The sequence below is a fragment of the Zonotrichia albicollis genome, chromosome 1, assembly GCF_047830755.1.
Source record: "Zonotrichia albicollis isolate bZonAlb1 chromosome 1, bZonAlb1.hap1, whole genome shotgun sequence".
Classification (NCBI taxonomy): Eukaryota; Metazoa; Chordata; class Aves; order Passeriformes; family Passerellidae; genus Zonotrichia; species Zonotrichia albicollis.
The window spans coordinates 105,568,707-105,592,778 of NC_133819.1; the positions used below are offsets into that span (position 1 = coordinate 105,568,707).

Below are 24,072 nucleotides of genomic sequence, written 5' to 3' on the forward strand. Positions count from 1 at the left end.
TCCAATCGAAAAATTTTTGAATGCCTCAAAAGAAAGTTTGCATGCTGAGTGAGGTGCTAAAGTAAAGTTAGGCTGTGGTGCCATGAGCACCATCAGCCAGGTGGGTGACCTGCGCCTTGCGCAGCCTGGAGAGCCAGTGTAATGCTGTACACTGCTTGCAATAAGAAAAACGGGAATTTGCTCACCAGCACTCTCATTGAACAGGGTTCTTAAGGATCTTGTGCTTAGCACCGCCAATTAAAAATTTTTGAATACCTCAAAAGAAAGTTTGTATGCTGAGGTGCTAATTTAAAATTAGGCTGTTAATAGTTTGTATTACACAATTTTAATAGAGATTTTATTTTATGCATTCTTTACTTTGTGTACCTCCAAATTTTTCACCTAAATAGTAGGAATATTACAGGATATGTATTAAGTGAAAAGATCTGTCTGTATTTTTGCCCTGAAATCCTGTAAGAGATCTTCATGCTCCTAAACAAGAAGAAAAATGAAGTCCACTGTGACAGATACAGTTTTTGTGTTTTAATGTTATAAAATAGTCTGTCCTTGCATTCAACATGCTTGTACAGCTGAGTTCATAGGGAACAGATCTGAAAGAAGTGCAAAAGGGCCAGTACACCACAGGGCAGAGGGCCAGTAGTTCATCTGCTACATCCTCTAGCTCCTTGGTATGATTTTTGGCTTGTTGGCTTAAGTGGATCATTTGGGTAAATCACTTGGATGAAGGAACTTCCTTACACTAGTCCAGAAGTGCAGCAGGTAGGATTTGTGGTGCCAGATCCCTAATGACTGGCATACCAAGTCATCACCATGTCAAAAAAAGTGTGTGACATCAGTGACACCAGGACTTCAGCTATGGCCATAACAAACACATCTGCTATTCATTATGGAGCTGCAGTTTCCCTTTCTTCAGTCTTCTATATTTAGACATTTCAGAGTATTTACCCGTGTATTTTGAAGTGAGGCACTTTGCATAGGGCAGGGGCTGATGCTCTAAAAGGAGGGTCAGGATGTATCTGGGAGAAAACAGCACAGAAATTCATGTCTCAGAGGCAACTACATGAACATTAGGTCAGGTTACTTGTTTAGCTGTACACTTAACACACAAAGCTGTCAGCCAAGGAGTGGTTACATTTGCCAAGATGAGCAAGTTTTTTGGTTTAAAAATGCATTAATTCAGAGATATTTAAATGAGGATTGGATATCCTCTGCTATAGTAAGATTATTCTTCTTGTTGTACTACCTACTATTCTTCCATGCTTTTTTTCAATATTCTCCTTTGAAAAAAATATATTTTGCTCACTGAGATTTTTCAGTTATATATACAAAGACTCCACAAAACATTTTTCTTGGTAACATTAATCCTGAGAGAGAATTTCTAATGTGGGCTTTTTCTACCTTCCTAACATAGTCTTATCTTCTCCTGCTAACTTGGTCTTGTACATGCTTGAAAACTAACAAAATCCTCAAGTGATGGTTTCCATCTGCATGTTTCATATAGTGATAATTATTGGGCTTTAATGCCAAGCTCAGGGCTCAATGCTCAGTTAAGAAACATGACCATCCATTAATAATTAAGCCAAGGTAAATGGTTTCCAGGTTTGTAATACCTGTAGGAAGTCTTTGAATGCTCTTTAACCACCATGAGCACAAGTCTTTGTCACCACCTAGTGTCTGCTGCACAAAGGGTCTAAGGATTCCTTTGCATCTGCACTCAGCCAGAAATTTAGTTCTACAGACATTTTTCCCCAGCAGCAAAGCTGGTTCCCTTACCAACCTCCCCTTCCTGTGTTTGTTACCCTGCAGCTTTCCAGGCACTCAGGTTTTGTCAGTGTGATTGCCTGGGGGTTGCATTGATAATGTATTGGGGTTAAGCTGACCCTTCTTGCTTTTTTCCTCACCCCAGAATAAAAGTGTGTTTTTTGTTTTACATGTAATGATCGCAATGACCAAACATTCAACCTCTGCCATGGGCCCTGGGTCACATAAACCAGAAGCTGCCATGAGGGCTCCAGGCTTCCCACCAGTTTCAGAAGAGCCAGGAGCCCAAACTTTCCTGAATTTTTGCCCAACACCTCTGTCTCCATTTTTTATAAATTGTTTTTTCCCCTCATAATTGCTGCTATGGGATGTCCATTTATCTTTTTTCATGTGCAAAGGGATCCTCTAACAGGTGCGGGCCATTGTGTCACCATAGCTTGAGGGTGTTCTACTGACTCCACGTGACATTTGCCACTAATTTTTCGTTATCAGAAAGAATTATTGGGTTAGGGTGCCCTGCTTTCTGTCTGCCCCCCTCCCTTATCTCTGTCCTTTGGCTGAAACAGTTTCTCCACCACAGGCTTTTTACGAGAACAGGCAGTCAGAGTAAATAGCTATGTTTGCAAGCTACAGACTTAACTCAAAGATGTACATTTCATCTAAATCAAAATGGATTTCTACTCTGGAAAATTTCCACTCTGTCTCATTTCTCCCCCCTTTCCTAAAAATAAGTAAATTCATTTACTTAATGCAAATCCCTACGACAATGTGTCTCTTAATACTTTACCATGTATGTTTGATAAGGAGGTTAACACAGCTACTCACTGTAGTATTCCCCAATTCCAAATTAGCAATACAAAGGATAACCTTAAACTTACTCCAACTAATATTAATAAAACTACAATGGGATGACACAACTTATTAAAGATCCCCCTTGCATTTGGTGACCACGCAAAGATCACATCCCACCAGTGATGATCCGCATTTTGTTTATTCTCTGCACAACTCTGGTTATTTCTCTTGTATCCTGTTGCACATTAATTAGGGTTTGTGTGGAACATCCACGCATGGGCTGCACTGACGCTGCCGGGTGTCTGTCTGCAGGTGAGTGAGATGGAGGTGAACGGGCAGTTCGAGTCCGTCTGCGAGTCGGTGTTCAGCGAGCTGGAGTCCCAGGCCGTGGAGGCGCTGGACCTGCCCATGCCGGGCTGCTTCCGCATGCGGAGCCACAGCTACGTGCGGGCCATCGAGAAGGGCTGCTCGCAGGATGACGAGTGCATATCGCTGCGCTCCTCGTCCCCCCCGCGCACCACCACCACCGTGAGGACCATCCAGAGCAGTACTGGTGAGTAACACAGAGGGAAATCCAGAGGGGGATGGCAAGGGAAGATACTTCCAGTGCATTTCCATCAGATCAAGCTTTTCTCTGCCAGATGCCAAGCCCTTAGCGGAGTCTTGTGTTTCACCAGGGAGCTGGACAGACTAATCAGCCTCAAACCACACACAGACCAAGGCTGATGCCTTTGATATGGTTCCTTCTGTGTCCAAGCTAATTTATTCTGAGCTAAAAGCAGATAGAAGGGAATTCCAAGGTCATTTCTCGTCTTGCTGTCCTCCCTAAAAGAGCAGTCACAATTTGGCAAGGCTGAGCAAAGAATGCTCTGTGTCGGCAGTTCTGCTGGCTGTGACCAGCAGAGAAGGGTCCCTCTGATGAGATCTTCTACAAAGCTGAAGTGATTGTATAAATTACTGGATGTGGTTTTTACTGGCTTGAAGAGACTGTTCCAGCTCTCTAGGCTCCATCTAAGATGTGAGAATGAAGAAAAGAAAGAAGAAGCAGTCTGCAGGTCAAAACATGCATGTTCGCATTTTGCTGTTACATTCTTTCTGCATTTCAAACTATTCAAGCCTTGCTAGAGGAAGAGGTTTCGGTGTAAACATGAGACTTCTAACCTTCCTTTTAATGTTTGAGGTTGCTTTTCTTTTGGAAATAACCATGATGAATGTCAGATTTTGTCACCAAAATCGTGCGTAAGGGGAAGAAAAACCAAGTAAAACCAAATTCCAAACCTGCTTCTCTCATTCAGGAAAGCAAGAGGCAGGAGCCATTAGATGTGTGTGCTCTTCCCTGTGGCAGGATGAGAGAGAGCCTCTTTCTTTTGACTTCTGTGCAACCATTCCACTGTTTTACACAAGCTTCATTTACTATTCATATACTGTTCATATACTAATCATGTTCTTGACTAATATTGACTATTATACGTATTTCACTGTACCTGCTCTTTTGCTGTATTTTTTCATTTATGTTTTCTGTAAACTTTTGTCCTTCTGTGTGTTCTCTCACAGGTGCAGTTGTTTATGCCTTGTAAGTCTTTTTTAAAGCTGCTTGTCAATTGTTCTATGTCATCAAAGAACACTTTAAATCCTTTTACCAAAAATGTTCAGCTAAATTAAAGATTTTTCTAAAAGTAGCCAGTTTAAGTACTGTTGGAAATATATTGGCAGTACATCACAAACATCAAAGCATTTTTAACAAATGCTGCAGAGAAGTTCTCATCTAAATCACTAAAGAAATAGTATTCACAAGACAGGATTTCTGCTATAGAAATAGCCCTTGTGAGCACACAGGGTTTGCACCAAACCACAAAGACAGGATTTGCATAAGGTGTGTGCTACTTCATTGTGTGGTATTAGTTTGTGTCAAATATATTCTGAGGCAAAAGCTGAAGGATGGGAGTTTTCAGGGTTTTTTCAGTGTGCACTCATCTTTGTTAAATCAGCTTGGGTTGATCCCAAAGAGGGTTTTCTATTCTGTGAGAATGGCTTTGGTAACACTTTTCCTTTATAAAAATAACTGTGAACATTAATACAGAAGAGAATAACTATTTTTCATTATCTCTATGTAAGAGGTTGTTTCTGTCACTTAGGAAAATGATGCCCGTGTCTGGGGATGATGACGTATAAATGGAGAAGGTTGGCTGTGTGTGCCAGCCAAAAATGCTGGAAAACATGAAAGAGGAAAATCTGTACTGTAAACTATCTCTTGTTTATGGTCCCTTTTTTGTAGTGAAACCATAGAGGCCTGATCTTTTCTCTGGGTAGCTGGCTTTATTTAAAAAATCATATGAACAAAACTGTGATATTGAAAAACATAATCCAGTGAGTATGTCTTGAGTTATTGCTTCTGTAGTCAGGGTGTTAAAAGCAGAAAGGAATGATTTGCAGTGGTCTCTTTGGACGTACATACAAGCATTTAAAGATTGCTGTGGATGCCTGTTTTCTGCTATGGGAATTTCACTGAGTTATCTTTTTCATTTTCCAATTCTTGGGCTCCAAGGGCCCATCCCTTCCACTGGTAGCCTTTCAGATAACTTGTCTCTTTTAGTACCTGACTTACATATCACTATCTGCTTAATGGGTATTAGAATTGAATTAATTATATTCAAAATCATCTATATTGACTACCTTGGTGCTGCCTGTGCCTGGCTCACAGAAGAGAAACATGAAAGGCAATGTTGATGGTTTCTATTTATGTCTACTTCAATAAAATGGGAAATGGAACAACAACTAGGCAGACATGAAGAAAGGAGTACAGTATCTCAGGTTTATCTCCGCTGAGGTGATGTTGCAAATGTTTTTGTGGAGACATGGGAGCAGTTATGATCTAAAAATGGTTTTAACATCCCCAAATAAGAGAACAGTCCTCCTGCCCCTAAAGAAAGATTCCTTTCATCAACATTAGTGATACCCTCAAGAACATGGCTTTTAATTCACTAATACCAAAGCTGTGATCATACACTGATATTGAGAATCTCTTTGCCAGCTGAAAGTCCAGGGAAATGCCAGCTTGATGGTGGAAAAGACAGGAGAGCTGTCAGTTTACTGTATTCAAAATTGTTCCTCTAGAGCAATGATCCGTAGCTTTCCAGGGCATCTGGATAAAGCAAGAACTATGGACAAAAATCATACTTTGCCTTTTAGCCTTTGCTGTTGGGGTGTCAGCCTCAGGTTTTCATTTCCTTTCACCACACAGTGTTGGCAGTTTAGGTCTGCAATCAGGAATTGAACCTCCAGCTCAGTTCCTGAGGATGTGCCCAGTCTGACTACAAATCTGTGCACAGACTATGGCACAGAGCTCAGCCGAGGGTGGCTGCCTACCTGGTGGCCTCTGCAGCCTGCACTGACCTTATGCTGCTGTGGGGACACTGAGGGGTGGCTGCAGCTCGATGAAACTGAGCCCAAGTGTAAAAATGGAGGTGGAGGCACAAACCTGATGTCACCAGAGGGGTGAAATGTTACACTATGAGTGGGGAGGAAAATCTTAACCTCACCAAAGTCTGCTACCAAACTTCCTCCTAATCTCCAACCTAAACCTTCTTGGGCACAGTTTAGGACTAAGTCCTCTCATGCTGTCACAGTTTGCCTGCGAGAAAGAGTCAATCCCCATGTGTGAGTCAACACATACAGGTAACAATGGCAACCACCCAACCACAGCTGAAATGTGGTTGCCATTGTGTAGGGTTATTTCATTACCTCACCCACATGGCTGGGCAGCAGAGACACACTGGGACATGGGCTCTCTTGGGCTTAGTTCATCCTAGTGAAAAGGCACAAGGCTCCATCAGGCTCAGTTCATCCTAGCACACGGGGGGAACCACTGCCTGCCCCAGGCATCAAAGAGCCTTACACATGTGTAATTTATCACAAGGATGTGCTTTTATGATACTTCACTTCCAGCAGAAGGCTCAAGCATGTCTGTGAGTGTGTTGTCTCTACACAAGAATTCTATTTCTCAGAACCAGCAGAGGATGAACAACACTGGACATAATAAATGGACACTCATTCCCACTATGACAATCTTAGCATTCCCAGCGGCAAGGTCACTTTGAGCAAAAACTATTCCCTCCTTGCCAAATCCTCCAGTTTTAACCCTTTCCTCCCAACACCCCACCTGGCTACAAACTCCCCTTATCCTTGGTTTTAAATGAAGGGTTTTGGAATGAGGAAGAGAAAATGCAATCTTGACATTTTATATGGAGTTATAAATCACACACAGAATCACTGGGTTGGAAGAGATCTTTAAGATCAAGTCCAACCCAGCCCTAAAACCTCAATTAGACCATGGCACAGAGTGCCACATCCAGTCATAAACATATCCAGGGATGGTGACTCCACCACCTCCCCAGGCAGACCATTCCAGCATTTTTTTTTTTTAATCACCATTTCTGTAAAACATTTTTTCCTGATATCCAACCTATAATTCCTTTGGCACAGCTTGAGGCTGTGTCCTCTGGTTCTGTCAGTTGCTGCCTGGAGAAAGAAACTAACCCCGCCTGACTACAGCCACCTTTCAGGGAGTTGTGTAGAGAGTGATAAGGTCACCCCTGAGTCTCCTTTTCTCCAGGCTGAACACCCCCAGCAGCTCCCTCAGTCGTTCCTCACAGGGTTTGTGTCCTAAGCCCCTCACCAGCCTCGTTGCCCTCCTCTGGACACACTCAGGAGTTCTGTGTAGTAAGCTCTATGTCACAACTGTGTCATGCCTTGAAAGCTAATCAGCTGAAAAGCTCTCTTCACCCTCATATTTGCTCTCTCAGCATCAGTGGTACCCATGGAGGCATCCTGACTAGGGCCATCCTTGGGAGCAGGGCTGTGCAGGCTGGGAGGCAGAGCAGCCCTGAAGTGCTGACATATGTTATACACCATAGGCTGCACTAAAAATTAACGCCCAGATCATTTGAGCTCTTCAAAGGAGTTTAATGAGCTGTGAGTTATTACATAATTTGATCCCAGGTTATTTGCAGATGCAACTATTGTAGTTGAAGCACTTCAGCCAACAAATTCAGTAGCCTTTTAACAATTTTAAGTCTGTGAATCATTTCAATGAGCTTGAAGAATGTAGTAATTAGGAAACAATTAAATGTTAAAGTAGTCTAAAGAACATCTTTCTCCCACATTTGTGTCTATGTTTCTAAACTTTCCCAATATAACTGTGCATGATGCTTTGCTGTAAACAAACCTTATGATAATGTGAGGGCTCAGGCATGGGCACGCATGCATACAAATATATAATATGGTATAATGTACAAATATGTAATGACATCTCTCTAACAGAGCTCAAGTTGTAACATCAGGAAAAACTCTGCACTGGATTGCAATTCAGTTCCTATCCCCCGTAGAGTTAGGGGAAGAGAAATATCAGAGTTATCTGCAGCAATGCCATCTGGTGATTCTCAGTAATATTACACTTCTGCTTAAAAGCAAAATAAATAAAAATCCCAAGGAAATCATGCTGTGTAGCCAGCAGGTTAGAGAAGGACAGAGAGTTACCACAGGATATGCTAATTGCAGTCTTTCAGCTGAGCAAACCATTTTCCTTCCATTCATTGGAACATCTGATCAAGACAAGTCAGGTATTTTGTGGAAAATCTCTAAGGGGCTGCCGAGCCAATTAAAAAAAACGCATATAAAATGCAAACAAGTCTAAAACCTAGCTTGTGCCAGGCAGAATTCAAAAATAAAATCAAATCCTGTGGATAAGGAAGCTGTAACTGAGTGTATGCAAGTACTTTGGATTCCTCAGAGCTGTCCTTTCAGAGACAGCTCTGTTCAAAAGGAAACAAAAAATTAGGATTTCACATGTGATTTCCAGTTGAAGCTAAGGTTGGTTTCTGGATCTGTACCAAAATTAGGATATTTCCCCAGAAGGTCTGAAGAAATGTAACTACATTGAGGCCTTCAAGCAGATGTTGAAACTTAAAATAAATCTGAGGATTATAGAAAACTGTTTGACAAAGAATTTACATGGTTCATTTCCTCTCTTTCCTTGAGTAATCCTAAAATGTGTTCTGCCTTTGGATCTGTGATCAAACTGCTTAAATCAGCACTTTAAAATGTTTTCCTTTGCTAATGAGGATCTGACCTTGGAGGAGAACATTATTTCCAATTTCAGATGTGTCTAACTGTAGCTAGTACGAGTTTCATATCTTCTATCCTAGTAGTCAACTTGATGAATGTTAAGCTCCACATCACACCAAAACCCACCATTTTTCTGAAGCCAGTGAAGGTTTTTAATGAGAAATTCAGAAAGAGTGAGAAAAGGACTTCATTTTGTAGGGCATGGCCTAATTATTTTCTTCAGCATTTGAAAACTTAGTTTGGAGGAATTTACAGCAGTCTCCAAAGTTATAAATGTGTTTCAAATACAGGGAATGAAAAATCAATATTACCCTTTGGTATTCCATCTCTTCTTAGTATTCTTATTCTTTATTTGCTTGGTGTGCTTCTAAACATTTGGGCTAAGGCTCATAGTGAAGTAAGAATGTAAGAAAGACCGTAATTATTCGAAACCGCGACCTTAAAATGTCTTGAAGGAATATGTTGTCTTACTTTGTGAACACTTCCAGAAACACAGAACAACTCTGCTATTTTGTTGTTTGGTTGGCTTTCTCCAGCTGTCCAAACAACTTGGACATCTCCAAGGTTGAAAATGGGCAAATCATACTCGTGCCCCACCAACTCTGCCAATGTCTGTATTTCTCTCATGCTGGGGAGTGCCATGCTGGGCACACACCTGAGATGTGGCCTCACCAGGACTACACCTCCCCCAAACCTCCGGCTGTGCTTAGGCAAAGCCTGGCATGCTGACAGCAGTCCTCAGTGCCGGGATGCACTGCTGTGTGCTGCTCAGCCTGCTGCTCTGTAAGACCCTGGTGGCCTTTTGAGATGCTGGGAGTAAGATGGCCATCAGACCTGAGAGCTGATAGTCTCAATTGAAATGGGAAAAAGCATGATTTTAGAGGAGAACTTTAACAGAAATCCCTATTGTTCTATGCAAAAAATTATTAAGTGTATTTCTTATCAAGTGGAGCACAAATAAAGAGGACACAGGGATTAGTTACTTAAAATGTAATGTTTCATTATGTGTTAATTTTGCATTAATTTTGATTCAGATATAAAAATTTTTGTGGAAGCCCTTTGCATATATTTGTATGGAATATGCTTAAATTAATTTTTCCATTAATCCATTTCTTTTAATACTGCACACACAAGAAGTGATAACCTTTTCAGGTGTTCAGATTTACACAGCTCTCCCTGAAGGTGTACAGAGCATGTTTGGATTTGAACTCTGCTTTAGTTTCAGACTAGGTAGGTGTGTTACCAAATGCACCACTGCTGGAGATTTTTGTAGGGATGTTCAGGACCCCAGTTTCATGGAGACCTCCCAGTGTGCTAATGCAGTGAGAGAGTCCTGATCCCATGATTTTGTACCCCACTCCTGCTGGTGTGCACATTCTTGTGGAAGTGCCCTGGTGGAGCCTGCAGCCATGCCTGTGTTTTACAGCACCTGAATGACCAGCACCTATCTGGGAAAAAATGCCACTTGATGTACCATAACAAATGCACAAGAAGTCATTACAAGCAAAACAGTAATTTAAAAGTTGTTCTGCTGACTGAGCACTGCATGCCTCACGTCTCATTAGCTGAGAATTAACATTTTTCTAAGCCCATAAACAAGCGTGAAACCTCAGTAATTTTGCCACAATCCAAGACGCGATGGTTTATGGCAAACAGTCTCTCCTGTTCGCTGCTGCAAGGCAATTCTGCCCTTTGCCAGCAGCTTGGGCTGGCTGACAGGTCTGCCTCAGACAGGGGCAGCAGTTTAGCTCAGGGCTGGTGTCCCAAGAGCAAGCTCAGGACAAGGCTGGTGTGATTGCAGCAGCTCTGACTCAGCAGCCTTGTGTATCTGTGGTTTTGGGGACACTTACCTGACTAGAACACAAGAGTAGGAACCACCTTTCTTTGAAATATGCCTGGAATCACATCACAAGGAAGCAGGTTTCCCGTAGCAGCACCAGCTTGTGATTGCAAACTAATGGGCGGAATATGCAGCAGGATAAAAAACCACAGTCATTTTTCATTTGTAAAGTGTGAGAGGGCAATATAACTTGTATCCCAAAATGTTGTTCTCAGGAACTGGTTGCTCTTATTCTCAGAACTCTGAGGACTAGAGATACATCATTCCTTAGCTCAAGAGCAAATAATTAAATTTTCCCTTTATGGAAAAGTACAACAAAGACTGTAATCTTTCTTTGTTCCAGCTTATTTCCATTGCAATGTTTTTGTGATGGCAGTGACAGAAATGAGCTGAATCGGTAACTGAAGACATGCCCCAATTTATATAATGAGATCACATTTTGAGTAATAATTCCTGCCATTTTCCTAAAACAGATTCATGTGCTTTTAACCACGGCTGTCTTTTGGAAAGCAGGACTTAGGCCTCTTTCCTGAAGAGGTGTGCTTAATTAATGTAGGCAGTGTGTAAAAATAACTCAGGTTTTTCTTCTTAGTTTGTGCTGCTGTCCAATCTCCAGACATTGGCTGCCACTCACCTTCCTCTAAGTTCCATCATTCCTTTCTGACTAACCTCAGTATTTTGGTTTTCCCCAGATATAATACTTGCAAAGCTCTCTTGAGCCATAGGATTTTGTAAGAAGTTACAGATGAAGTACTTGGTGATGATGAGCTTTTTAAAGTGACTGAGTGATTTTTGATTTCAAAAAACTAAGAATTTTTAATAAGTGTGTTTAATGAGTACAGCTCTACAGGGCCCCTCTTGTAGTACAGCAATTTGTTGGGAGCCATTATATTTCATCATGTCAGTAATTCCCATTTTGGAGCTCAAATATGATGTATTAGGTACTGAATAGTGTAAATAATTGCACATTTTCATGCTTCCTAAATATGTGTTTATGCAACAGTCTAGCAGTAATTGGCTCTTTGAAGCTATGGAAGACTATGGGGTGCGTACATTATTAACCACTTTTTGAAACAAACACTGCTTTGTTTCCTTAACAATATGACAGACAAACCCAAAAGAAATGTGGCAGCAAAGAAAACTGCACATTAAAAAAATTGGAGAACCTCTGAAGTATACACAGAGATATGATTTACTCTCTTTATTTCTTGCTATTACACCAGTCTCACTGCACTGCTTCTTACAATGCTCAATAAAAAGCACAGTGCAACCAAAATACTGGGATCTGGAAAACACCTAATGCTATTTTGCAAAGAGGAACTGTCTCACTGCCATCAGAGTCTAACAGTTCCCTTTATCAAAAGCACACTGTAGGCAGATGTTGGTAATCTGTTCTAATGCTACAACCTTTGTCTGGCCTCTCGAGGGACAAATGGATGTGTTGGTCTTTGGAAATTGTTTTCCCTTACTGAATTTAGCTTTGGTCAGATAGGAGAGGGCTAAATTGCATCCCACTTAAAATGCAGTAAGCCATCTGAGCTGAACAATTCCTAGTTGCTTTGATCAAGGATTTGAGCTAAGCTATCAGAGGAGGGAAAAAATCCTAAAAGACAATAAATAACACCACAGAACCCTCTACTGTGACAGATGTCTTGCCTGTTTTGTTGAGGAAAATGCCTACCTTTTGTCTCTGCACAGTCAAGATGATGGTGTCTTGATAACCATTCTCTTTCTTGCAACAATTTTCAAATTAATTCTGTCTTTAGCTAAAGTAAAATGTAGTTATGTATCCCAATGAGAAGGTTTAGATGAAAGTCAGAATATTGTAATAGGATAGCAAAACAAATGCTGGCAGTCTATTTCTGTTTTGAAATTTTTTTCTCTCAATTTCTTTTAACTTCCTTCTGAACTTCACGAAGAATCAAATAAAATTATGAATATTTGTGGCAGAAAAAATCAGGGTCTACTAGACCAAAATAGCCAAGCTATGAATAAAACCCAACTCCTCCATAAGCCTCAATCTGACTGCCTGACAAAAGTCCTAAGAAAACCTGCTGCTTTCCATTTTTCATGATGGGTAATTTGCACCTAAGTGACAGAACGAGTTGTTACCTGGTGCCACAGCCTTGCACTGCCTTATCTCACACAGCCCCCTGAACGCTCATGTGGCATTTTACCATTTGCCTCTTTTATTTAAAAAGGGGGGAGCAAAAGTACAAGGGTTCCAGAGAAATGAAGAAGGGGTGAAGGGAAGTATTGCATCTGTGTTGGAAGCTCTGACAGTGGGGTTGGTAGGGCTGCATGCTCTGATCTAGGTGAAGTCAGTTCCCATTTTGTTACATACTTCCAAGGAAGCTTGTCTTGCCCTATTTGGGACATAGCTATGAGGGAGTTGAATCATGTTAGAAGTCAGAGTAATGCACAGCTAAGACCAAAATGCTTATTCTCCTTTCAGGAATAAAAAAAAAAAAAAGGGAAATAGGTAAGGACAAGGACATCTTTAGTTAAGATTTCCAATACCAACACCATCATTCAGTTTTCCTAGATCTTTCTCTAGGATTTTGCCCACAGGGAAAAAGCTGCATCACATTCACCCAGATGCATACAGTGTCATTTTTCATAAATAGGCAGCTCTGTTTAACTTCTCATGAGCTACCTGCAGGGTTAATCCTTAAACAGGCACTCCTGATCCACACAGACTCTGCAGCCTGCAGCACACCAACATCTGTTCCAGTGTCTACTTCCACAGATTGCACATGGCATTAGGAGTAAGAGCTCTCTCCCATAATCCAATTTATACTGCCAGTTGTCCCCTTTTCTGGGCTTCAGATATGTGCTGCAGTCCTGAGAGCCCTTCTCTATTTCTGTCAGTGCTTGCTGAGAGCAGAGGAGTGTATCTCCCTTCTGGAGGGTGCTCACTGCTACGTTAGCCAAGGAGGCTCTCACTGAGTGCAAACGTTGCTCTCATGTCCTGTGAGTTTGGGTGGCATAGTCAAGGAATACCTGTAGGGTGAACTGAACCTGAAAACATGTGGGTGGTCTTTTTTTTTAATTCAATAGAATATAATAGCCCACCCTACAGGTGACATGCACCACTGGAGAAAATGTTTATCTCTAAATAAGTAGCAATTAAAGCAGTTTTTACTCCTAACAATTTTTTTTTCCTGATTGGACATATCTGCTTTCATCGAAGGGCAACGAGTTTGATGGTTAAGTAAAAAAAGATGAGAAGAATTGACAAAAGGGGAAGGAGAAGGACAAAGGAAAAATACAGATTTTGAGTAGCAAAGTTGGTCCAGAAGAGTTTCATTAAACAAAATTGTAGCCTGCACTTCAAAAATCATTCAATATGTAGAATCAGTAACACTTTCTGTGTGAATAGTTGATGGTGAGAAACAGATGCATGGAGCTTTGAACCTGAATTTTTCCAAAATACTTTGTCTTCTTGTTCCTTCATCATGTATGAATTGGTGTGTAGACTAGGTGGAGATGATGTGCTGTCTAGCACGTTTTATTGACGCTGTTTGAGCTCCCAGTATAGATGGTTTTTGACATTTATTTTGGAACATATTTTCTGGTTGTGATGAGATTCCAGTTTTCCTGCAGGCAGGAGATATAGAGGGATATGAAATGGTCATCAAGTTAATGGTGTCCAGAATCCCTTTATTGCCTTCAAAGGGCTGGCAAAACTAGTGAATGGAAAATAATGAACATGACAGATAAGTAGGCACTGGATAGAAAGCTTGAATAGCTGTGGGAATTTTCAGGACCACAGCAGCAGTGTTGGAATTTCATCAAATGAAGGGGAAAGCTTTCCTCCATCTGTTCTGCAGATACATGTCTTTAAATATTAAGTACAATATTGCAGACCAGGGCAGCCTGTTAAGTTACAAAGCTGAGACATGTCTTTCTTTTCTTGCAAAATTTGCCCACTGAGGGTCCAGTTGTGTAAGGTGCTGAGTGTCCTCAGCTGCCACCATCATAGCATCAGTTCATTATTTCTGTATGCCTGGTGTCACAGAAACATCTGGCTTCTCTATTTCACTGCCAGTACCTTTACAACCAGAGGAGTCTGGGCAAGAGCATGATCCTGTTGGAATCCAGTTTAGGATATTTATTTTAGAAGAAACAAATGTAAGCTTTTCCAGTCCTTTTGCTGTTGAAATCTTAAATTGGGCAATGAGATTCTAGGGCATAATACAGACATGGCTTGCAAAACAATTTCCAGGGAATCTTTTCACATTTTGGGATTGGGTTTTTTTTTTTTCATTTTGCTACTAAAAAAACCTAGATCCTGAGAAGTGACAATGGGATAAATTTACACTTCCCCTATCCTGCAGTAGCAGGCAAATTTGCGGCAGAATAAAAACTGATTTTATTACCCAATGTCAGGATGATTTCTGTCACATCCATAAATGGAAGAGATTGAATGGGCAACTGTATCTTTCCTTCTTCATGGTTAACAAGCAAATCATGCTCAGCAGAGTAAGATGGAGGAATACTGGCTGCCCTGTTGTCCATAACACCATGTTGAGAATTGACCACTACCACAATATTTCATGTATGTGTGCTAAACAATGATAAAAAAGACCACCCATTGCAAACTAGCATGACTTCATTAAAGGGGTTGTTTCTATTTGCACTGCAATCATGTGCACTTCTCCCAGACCCTTTGTTATTTCCTCCTCTGCACATTAAGTTTGGTGCATACTTGTCTTTTGAAGAACTGGCAAACAACAAACTATTGCTGATGTGGAGAGGAATCCTCACTCCATCTTCAGACAATTGCCTCTCCAGCAGGCATGGAAAAGTGTCAGGAACTCTCTTAGGGTGGCATTCCGGCCAATGCCTATGCAGATGCACAAGAACAAAATAGTTTTTACCAAAGCCGAAATGTATGTAATTGGAATTGTCAATTACGACTAATTTCCAAAAAACCCCCAATGTGTTTATTGAACAACAGAAGTGTGGTAATTGGGAACATGTGACATTAATTATGGGTGCAGATTAGGCCTACCCACCTGGTCTAGGCTTCCTTTTTCTCACTTTCAGCATGACATTAACTAATGTGGGGCCTGAGGCACAGTCAGCTTCTGACACTGAAGTGTACTGGCTGTATCAGCATAATCTGGCATCATCTTTTACATCTAATTTTATTCTCCTGAAAAGTCTATTATTATTATTATTGGAGCATGACAATATGCTTCTTAGGAGAGAGAAAAAAGCCCAGGGAAATTATTAATTCAAACTGTCAGCAATATCTGGCTCATTCATATTGTTATGAAAAACATTTCACTTGTGAAATAAAACTGGTGCATGTTTGCTTTTTGATAAAGTATCAGGAAGAAGTGGGTGTCTTTCTGCTGGGGCAGTTTGTAGAAATTTTGCAAAATCCAAATTAGTATACATCTTCCTAAAATTGCAGTAAGTTATAAAATTATGGCTTTTCATCAAAAAAAGGAAAGTGTTGTATTTCTGAAATTGGATTAAGTGAAAATAAGTTCATGTTGCAAAAGTGGTAATGTCATTAAATAATTTTATAGGACAAGGCCTGTTAATGCCTTTTGTGCTGCTGATGCACATCATCTGCCAGTCAGCTTTCTACTTATCCTTTAGCTGCTTTGCTGATTCCTATCACTTTGTCTGCTTAAAATGTGTTTTATAAAAGACTTTTTATTTCACACACTTTAATTCATCTCTACTCTCAATGAAGATTTCCTATTTAACTCCATTGAATTAATATTTTAATAATTGTTGAAGTTGAAGGCGACTGGCATGTCTTCTCCTGGAGCTGTATTTACACTGATTTCTCTGGTGCAGTCCCTGATGACTTCCCACAATAATCAAGACTGAGCTGTTTTCCATGCTTCACAGAAGTGGTTAGTTAATGAAGATTTGTTTGGGGACAGGCTGAAGCTAATGGCATGTCTCATTTCCTCAATAAAAACTGCTGTTTAGTAAACTGTAGCTGATGACCTCATGACACTCACCATTTTTCAGTCAGTCACCATTTTTCCTAGGTCACTTATTCTGATTTTTACAGATAATGGCTCTCCAACCATTCTTTAATACTGTTTTAGAGAAAACTAATGATGTGCCCATAATTAATCTAGTCTCATAGATTTTTATCTTTCATATTTTGCTGCCTATGAAAAATCTAGATATCTTTTAGTTTGTCAGCCAGCAACACCCCTCCAGAAGTCAGACTACAGACTCTTCAGACAGTATTCAGATGCCCATCATTTATACAGTCATATTTTATATCTGCTAAAAGCATTATGGCATAATGTTACTGCTGTGCAACATTCCCCAATGTGCATATGCATATTAATCACCCATGGCTGTAACAGTCATTTCCTCTAAATTTTGCCCATATTTTAATTTTTTTGTTTCCCCCAGTTGCACCCTTCTGGTTAGCTTGAAGAAGAATTCTCTTTCAGTTCCCAGTCCAATGTGTTGTTGGACAAACAGGGCAGCTCCAGCAGACAAGTGTCATTCCTGTCTGAAGAAAGGGAATGGGTTACAAGCAGGAAGGGAAGTGGAGATGACAGTGTTCCGCTCTGGCAGCTTGAGAGATTTTTCTGCATCCCTACTAGGAAATCAAATTCCCTTTTTCCTTTTTTTTCCTATTTGTGTTTTAATTAGTAGAATTATAGTGAGGCAATCTCAGCTGACCAGATATGGTGGCTTGTAGAAATACAGCAGCTAAGGTTACCCACCCAGTCATGAACTATGAAACCATCATGTTTGCAGCTTCTGAAGTGGAAGAACTGGGGATAACTAGCACAGACTGCATTTAAAGAAAGAACATTGCTAATCTGTAAGCATACAATACCAGTGCTTTTTTCCTAGTTCTTTTAAACTGCATATAATTATCCTTCAGACAAGCTGTCTTTTTTTACAGCTTCTTTCTTTTGTTCCTTTTTCCTCTGATTCTGTTCCATGTTGCTCGTTTGAATAATTATGTAACTGTTTCTGATTTTTGGAAAGGATGAGCACTGAGGTGGATTCCAGTTGTGGAGCTGGGCTCACAATCCCTCTGGCACCAAACTCAGCTGTTGGCCCATGGGCCAGCAGTGCCCACCTCTCACCATTCTGCTGTTGCTGTTTCACTGAACTCAAGGTCACTCAAGTAGCATCAAGGGCATTCCCCCCCTTCTTGTTAAGCTATATATCCTATTCCCTGTTGTGTTAATGACTCTTATGTATCTTTTATGAATTCTTATTTCATCTTATTAGTGCTTTTTCCACTTGCATAAGGCAGCAATGATAAAGCTCCAAGCCATGTGTTCCTTGCAAAAACAGAAATTTGCAATCACAGAAGTCCTGTTGTGTTAGTAAAAATGTGAGAATTTGAGTCACAACAATGTCAGGAGGCAGACTTCAGGTCAGGCTGGCAATGAACCATCACAAAGATGTGTCCTTTCCAGAACAGCATTTGAGGTGAGGCTATCCTGCATTGCATGTGTGAAATGCATGATTTTACTTCTTAAAGTGAAAATTTCTGTTAAACAGAAGTTAGCTGGCTATTGGAGAAGTGCTGGTAAGGCAATCCCAATACCCCTTTCCACAGTCTAACCTTTAGGGGAAAAAATTACCAGCTTTATAGAACTTTGTCAGCCGCATCTCCATTTTTCTTAACTTGATCTTCATTTTACACGGACTAGATGGAAAAAGCAGATTATGCAAGAATGTTTCTTCTGGCCACTTGAGGGTTTTAACAGCAGAATAATAACTAATTCCCCATCCTGCATATAATTATGGCAAATTCTGCTGAGAGGATCAATTTTCTCCAGTCTCCATTCTCCCTTTATCTAATCATATTCAGCAGGAAGCTTTGCCAGTAATCTGGCTGGCTCAGTTCCACTTCAGGATAGTTCTTTTACAAAAATCTCTTCTTGAACAAGTTGTTACAAATACAGTACCATTACAGTATATTGTGTTCTTACAGATTTTAAAATGTAACATTTACGGTGAGAGTAAGGCCCATGGTTCATTCAGATGCATGAACTGTGTGGCATCAAGATTTTTATTAACTGCATTTGCACATGGTGATTTATCTCATTTGATGCTTTCAGGGAACCCTCTTCTTGCTAATGGGTCAGAATTGGTCATAAGGATCTGCTCCAGCCCAAGATACAAAACTCTTAATTACATGTGACACAAATACAGTTCCTTTTACAAGAATTAGGTTGATAATGACAGCAGTAGTTTGAATTAAGTGTAGTTCTGATATCCAAAAAGTTATGGGCTAATTCCCTTTTCTTTCAATGTACTCTAAGTGAAATGTTAAAAACTCCAACTGCACACTGAAGGCAAAACTATTTCTATGGCCAAAATGAGTTTTGCCATAAAATAAATACATCCTACATAATTCTCTTTGTATATTAGAAGTAAGCCCGTTCATCTCATGTCTTTTGAAGCTGAGCAGCTGAGGGTACCGGTGAAATCACGAGAAAATGGTGCAGGTGTGCTTAGTGCTAGTTCCTCCACGGCCTGAGTGCCTGGCAGGCTGCCGTGTGTGACCATGCCCTGCTGGAGCTCGCAGCAGCCAAGGCTCACCTCTGGGCTCCACAGCTGCAGGCAGAGCTGAGGACAGACAGACAGTTCTGAGCAGTGCAGCTCAGCTGAGTGTGAGCTGCAGCGCAGCCTGAACTGCGCCAGGGTGCCCTTTGTCTTGCACTTTTCTGGGAGTCATGCAGCTGCCTTGATACCATCACCCCCCTCATGTGTGAAAATGGAAACTTCTCACAGTGTTTAGAAAAACAGGAATGCTTGGAAAGTCACAATGAGCCAGAGCTGTTGAAAGTGAAACAGTGGATTATATCAGCTGCACCTCCTGCTTCCAAGGAGACTGACATCTGATCCTGGAAACAAGGAATGTGAAATGATGTGTTTGATTTGGAAGGCTATTAAAATACTTCAACAGGTGCTCTACCTGATATGTGCCTGTTCTAGTGCAGAGCTTTGCAAATCTGGTATTAACAATGCTTATTTTCTTGAAAGCTGTTGTGCCTCAGTTTTGTGAATTTTTAATTTGTCATCTTTATTCAATCTTGAAAGATTTCTAAACGGATTTTCCTATCTACATTCCTTGCATCGACAACTTGCATTACTTCCACCCCCAGTGTAGTGAACAAATTGGTCCCAGGCAGAAAGTTGCAGTACGAATCCACATTTCCCTGAAGGATACCTGCTTATGTTTTTTACAAAGGATCATCTCAAACTGGAAATGGATAAAATGAGAACTTTCTTGGAAGTAGCTTCAAATGTGGGTCACAGCTTTCCAGCAGACCAGTGATGAAAATAAGATGTGGCTGCTTCCTCCTCTGACCCAATTGTTCTTCATTAGCATCAGCAATAAGCCCTTCTAAGCAGTGCTGCAGTTCTCTGGCCTTTCAAATTCACACAGAGAAAGATCACTTTTGTGAGGCCTGAGAACAGCTGGTTTTACTTATGCATATATGATCATGTGGGAACAAAGGGAATCACTTAAAGCAAAGCGCTAATAATTTCTTCCAGAGATCTTCACTTAATGTATGGATGCCTGATTTCCTTAAAGTCCTGCTTGTAGCAAGCATTGCTTCCTAATAAAGAGACTGGAGCAGAATGTAAGCACTTGCTGTCTTTCATGGTCATCTTTAAAAGAGAATGTTATGCATTAACACGTTCAACAAGATATTTTTCTTCCCAAAACGAAAGCTTTCTCACTTGCTGAGGGGCAAAAACCCTCTCAAGTACCAGGCCATGGTGATGTACTTTGTTTTAAAAAAAAAAAATTTGGGAAACAGATGTTTAATGCCAGGGCCAAGTGTTTGCCTAAGCCAACTCTCTTGGGGAGCTGCAAGAGCAAATATCAGGACAACAAAGTAGTCACCGCGTTGGATACCTATAAACTGCTTGTTGACTCTTGAGACAGACAAGGAGACAGAATGGCATTTTTGTAAGCCTGGGACTAAAAATTGGGATGGTAGTGACAGGCAAGGCAAGAAGACTTAGGTGGCAAGCCACAGCAGGAAGAGTGTTAAACTGTGGTCTCTAAGAGGGCCCACCATGATCACAGGGAGATTCAGATGGGACCAGCTGGGGGAGAACCTCAAGTCTGTTATGTTTTGAGGTAGATAATTTTCATCCTATTCTTTATAGTGAGTTTCCCAAAAAGACCCAGAACAGCTTTTAAACTTGAAAAGATAAATTTTACTAGACTTTGACCTGGAGTGCTTGGCTTTTGAAATAAAATACAAAGGAGATTCAAAGTGACTCAACAAGATGGGATAGAAATTAATAAGACTGGAGAACATTTTGATGAAGAAGCTGTGAGTGAAAATTGCTCAGGAAGGCAGACGAAAGCTGCCCTGTGGAGCTGGATTGTTCCCTGCATTTGACACAAAGCTCCTGTGTGGTGTTAAACAAGCAATTTCCTGCAGGTATCAGAGCGACACAGAATCACAGATTGGGCTGGAAGGGACGTTTAAAGATCAGCCAGTTCCAACTCCCTGCCATGGGCAGGAGCATGTCTGCCTGCTTTGAACTTGTTTCATAGGTCTCTGGCTGGAGATGCCTACTTGCTTGATTAATTGCTGGGGTAGAAGTGAAGTCACAGGGAGCTCTCCTTGGCATGTAGGAGATGATCACCTCCTCCTGCACCCACTCTCTATGGAATTAGTAGCCATTTTGTGAAGAAGTAGCCAAATGAGCTGAGTTAAGGCTTATAAAGACTGTGGGGTTTTTTTACAGGTTGAGTACAGGGCATATTTTGAGAGCATCCTCAAGGAAATCTTATGTATGATGTGCACATAGATGGCTATATTGATTATACACAAAAATATATACTATAGACTTCATAACTAGACTTCTGTCCTCTGATTTCTCCCCAGCTTCAATTTAGTTTAAATTGCAGCTTATGCCTCTGTGTGTGTGGTTTTCTTTGGGATCTTCGGTGTTTGGATTTTGTAACAATTTGTGTTAATAATGAGACACTAAGTCATTTCCACTGTCATATGGAGTTTGTTTATAGGCAGAAAATGCAAATGCAGCCATGCGCTGTTGGGAATCCTATAGTACCTGACTAGCTCCAAGAGAGGTCCCCCAGTTTTTCCAGTATCCAATGCTGGTACAGGTAGAGCACTTTTTATGCTCTCTGTGTAGTATTTAATGGTCTGCAGATTTAACCAATCATCCTAATAAAATCTCAAATATAGAAAATCTATTCTTTAAAAGAAATGCAGAGGCTGAAAAAGGCTGGAATAAAGTTAATCCCATAAGCTGTTACCATTTTTGCATTGAGTTGCAAGCCTTATCACACACAAATTCACTAGAACACAGTGTAAAAAGGTTAAAAATCAAGTATTTTTGGAAAGGTAGTAGTGATAAATAATGTTTAAAAGAAAGGCTTAAACTTTGCTGTTTCAAACATGTTTGCCATTTCAAAGAGCTTCCAGCTTTAGCTTTAATACCCTCCCAAAATGTTTCCTCTTTAAATTTGGCTCTACCCCCAGAAATAATTTCCTTCTTGAAACTGAAAACAGCAGTGACAGCTCTTCTGCATGTTAAGACGTCACTGCTTAAAATCTGATATCGCATGTCCCTGCAGGCTCAGAAACTGGAGCTTTATATTGCTGCAGAAGGTTGATCTCCAGCTGCCTAATTATTCTGTGCAGCTGCTTCTTTCAAATCCTGTAAGAGCCTGATGTATCAAAGTTGAAATTATCAATTTCTGCCATGAAAAGCTTTCATAAGTCTTATATATATATATTTTTGGTTTTATGATTTCAAATGGATCCATAGAGAGTTGAGTATGTAGCAACTGTATAAGAAATTCTTTGAAAACTGAAATTCAGGGGGTTTTGTTTCATTTTTCTTGTAATATGTCTTCATTCAGGAAAGATGCATTTTCAGAAGACTTGAGCCAGTAAAAACTTTCATACCCTGACATTCGCTGAGTGCCTTTTGATAGTATAGTGTAATACAATACAGTGTTGGCTACAAAATATGTTTCTTGCACAGCTGTCCTTTGCATTCAGTTACTTGATTTCAGTAATAATGAAAAATAGCCTGTCCAAAGTAGTGTTTCATAACACACTGTAAACAATATAATTTGATCTCAACAGCATTAGGATGGTCAATTAAACAGAAAGTCGAGCCACCAGCCACCTGTTAAATCCCTTCACTGCTGCTCCTTCACCAAGAAAGCTTGCCCTGTGCTCAAGCTCTCCCAGGGTGTTTTAGAGAAGATGGAAAGCCCAGAAGGTCACCCCAAGGGATTTCTGGGGGCAGAAGGAGACAGAGAGGCTTGGAACCCTCATGGGGCAGCTCGGTCCTGTGACAAGTCCTGCTAGAGCCACCCAGCTGTGACAACAGAGTCAGTGCTACTGCATTTAATATCTGCTGAAGTTGTTGAATTTTGACAGATCTGACAACACTAATCATGTGTTTGGTGTTAAAAGCTTTAGATTTGACATAGTGGTAGACCTGCATATCTTAACTGAAGATTTTAATACTGCTTTGAAACGGAAAGGAAAACATCCTCATGGTTGAGGAAAAGGCCAAGCTACCTAATACCTCCTTAGTCTCAGTCTTTGTAAGATCAGGTGTTCTCCAGGTCTCCAGCCCCTGAGCTGAAAGACTGGAACAGGGAGCAGAACCCCCATAATCCAAAGGGAAATGGTCAGTGACCTCCTGCACCACTTAGACACACACGGGTCCATGGGGCTGGCTGGGATCACCCAGGGGTACTGAGGGAGCTGGTGGAGCCAATTTCCATGTTTTATCAGCAGTCATGGCTGGTACACAAGCACTTGGGGTATCATGGTATCATGGACATCATACTTTTGATGTCCAGTTGGTTCACTTTAACATTGTTCCACATTTTAATCAGGACAAAAAGGTGTAGCAACATGCAGGCAAGCATGTCAGTGTGCAAAATCTAATAGTTTGAGTCACTTTTAAAATTCTGTCATTTTGATTATATCCTCTTACATAATGTACAGAGGGATCCTCAGCTCACAAAAAACATCCATAGCAAATAGTATATGCAGTTCATACACTTTGCTGCAGGTTACCCTGCTACCAGATTCACTTAATTGCTTCTAAAGTTGGGATGCTTTTTTTAAGAACACAATTTAGGATGATGGTGAGTTTATTTTTGAAAGAATAACTACATCAGTGCCTGTTTCTGCAACCTAAACATAAAAATCACATGGGAGTTTAAGCCTTCATATTGATTTAGAAATACCTACAACATGAGTTGAGTTGGAATTTCTGTGTTTCAGCCATAAATGGAAATGTAAGATTAATTTTGACTGAAAGGAAACTTGCCAAAGGCCACTAAGTAACATTGTTTTCAATAAGCAAGTGCTTGCTGCTGTGAAGTTTTGCTGAGATTAGGAGTGAAATAGTTAAAGGGACAGAGTTTTCAAAGCATTTCACTCCCATGTTTGTCAGTGGAGTGAATCCTAAAAATCCACTCAGAGCTAAACAGCTGATGTCTATGATTCAAAAAACAAAGTCAGACCTTTTCTGATATATAGACATACACTTTTATAGGGCAATATGGC

The 24,072-nt window shown here is 40.6% G+C and overlaps 1 protein-coding gene across 13 annotated transcripts in view; it reads left to right on the forward strand.

The window, feature by feature from the left end:
- Positions 1-24,072, forward strand: part of DLGAP1 (DLG associated protein 1) — a 399,529-nt gene that overhangs the window by 307,696 nt on the left and 67,761 nt on the right. For all 13 annotated transcript variants that reach the window (XM_074549059.1, XM_074549033.1, XM_074549041.1 and 10 more), the window contains one exon: positions 2,866-3,106. In XM_074549059.1, coding sequence (XP_074405160.1) covers positions 2,866-3,106 — 241 coding nt within the window. The remainder of the gene's footprint in view (positions 1-2,865; positions 3,107-24,072) is intronic.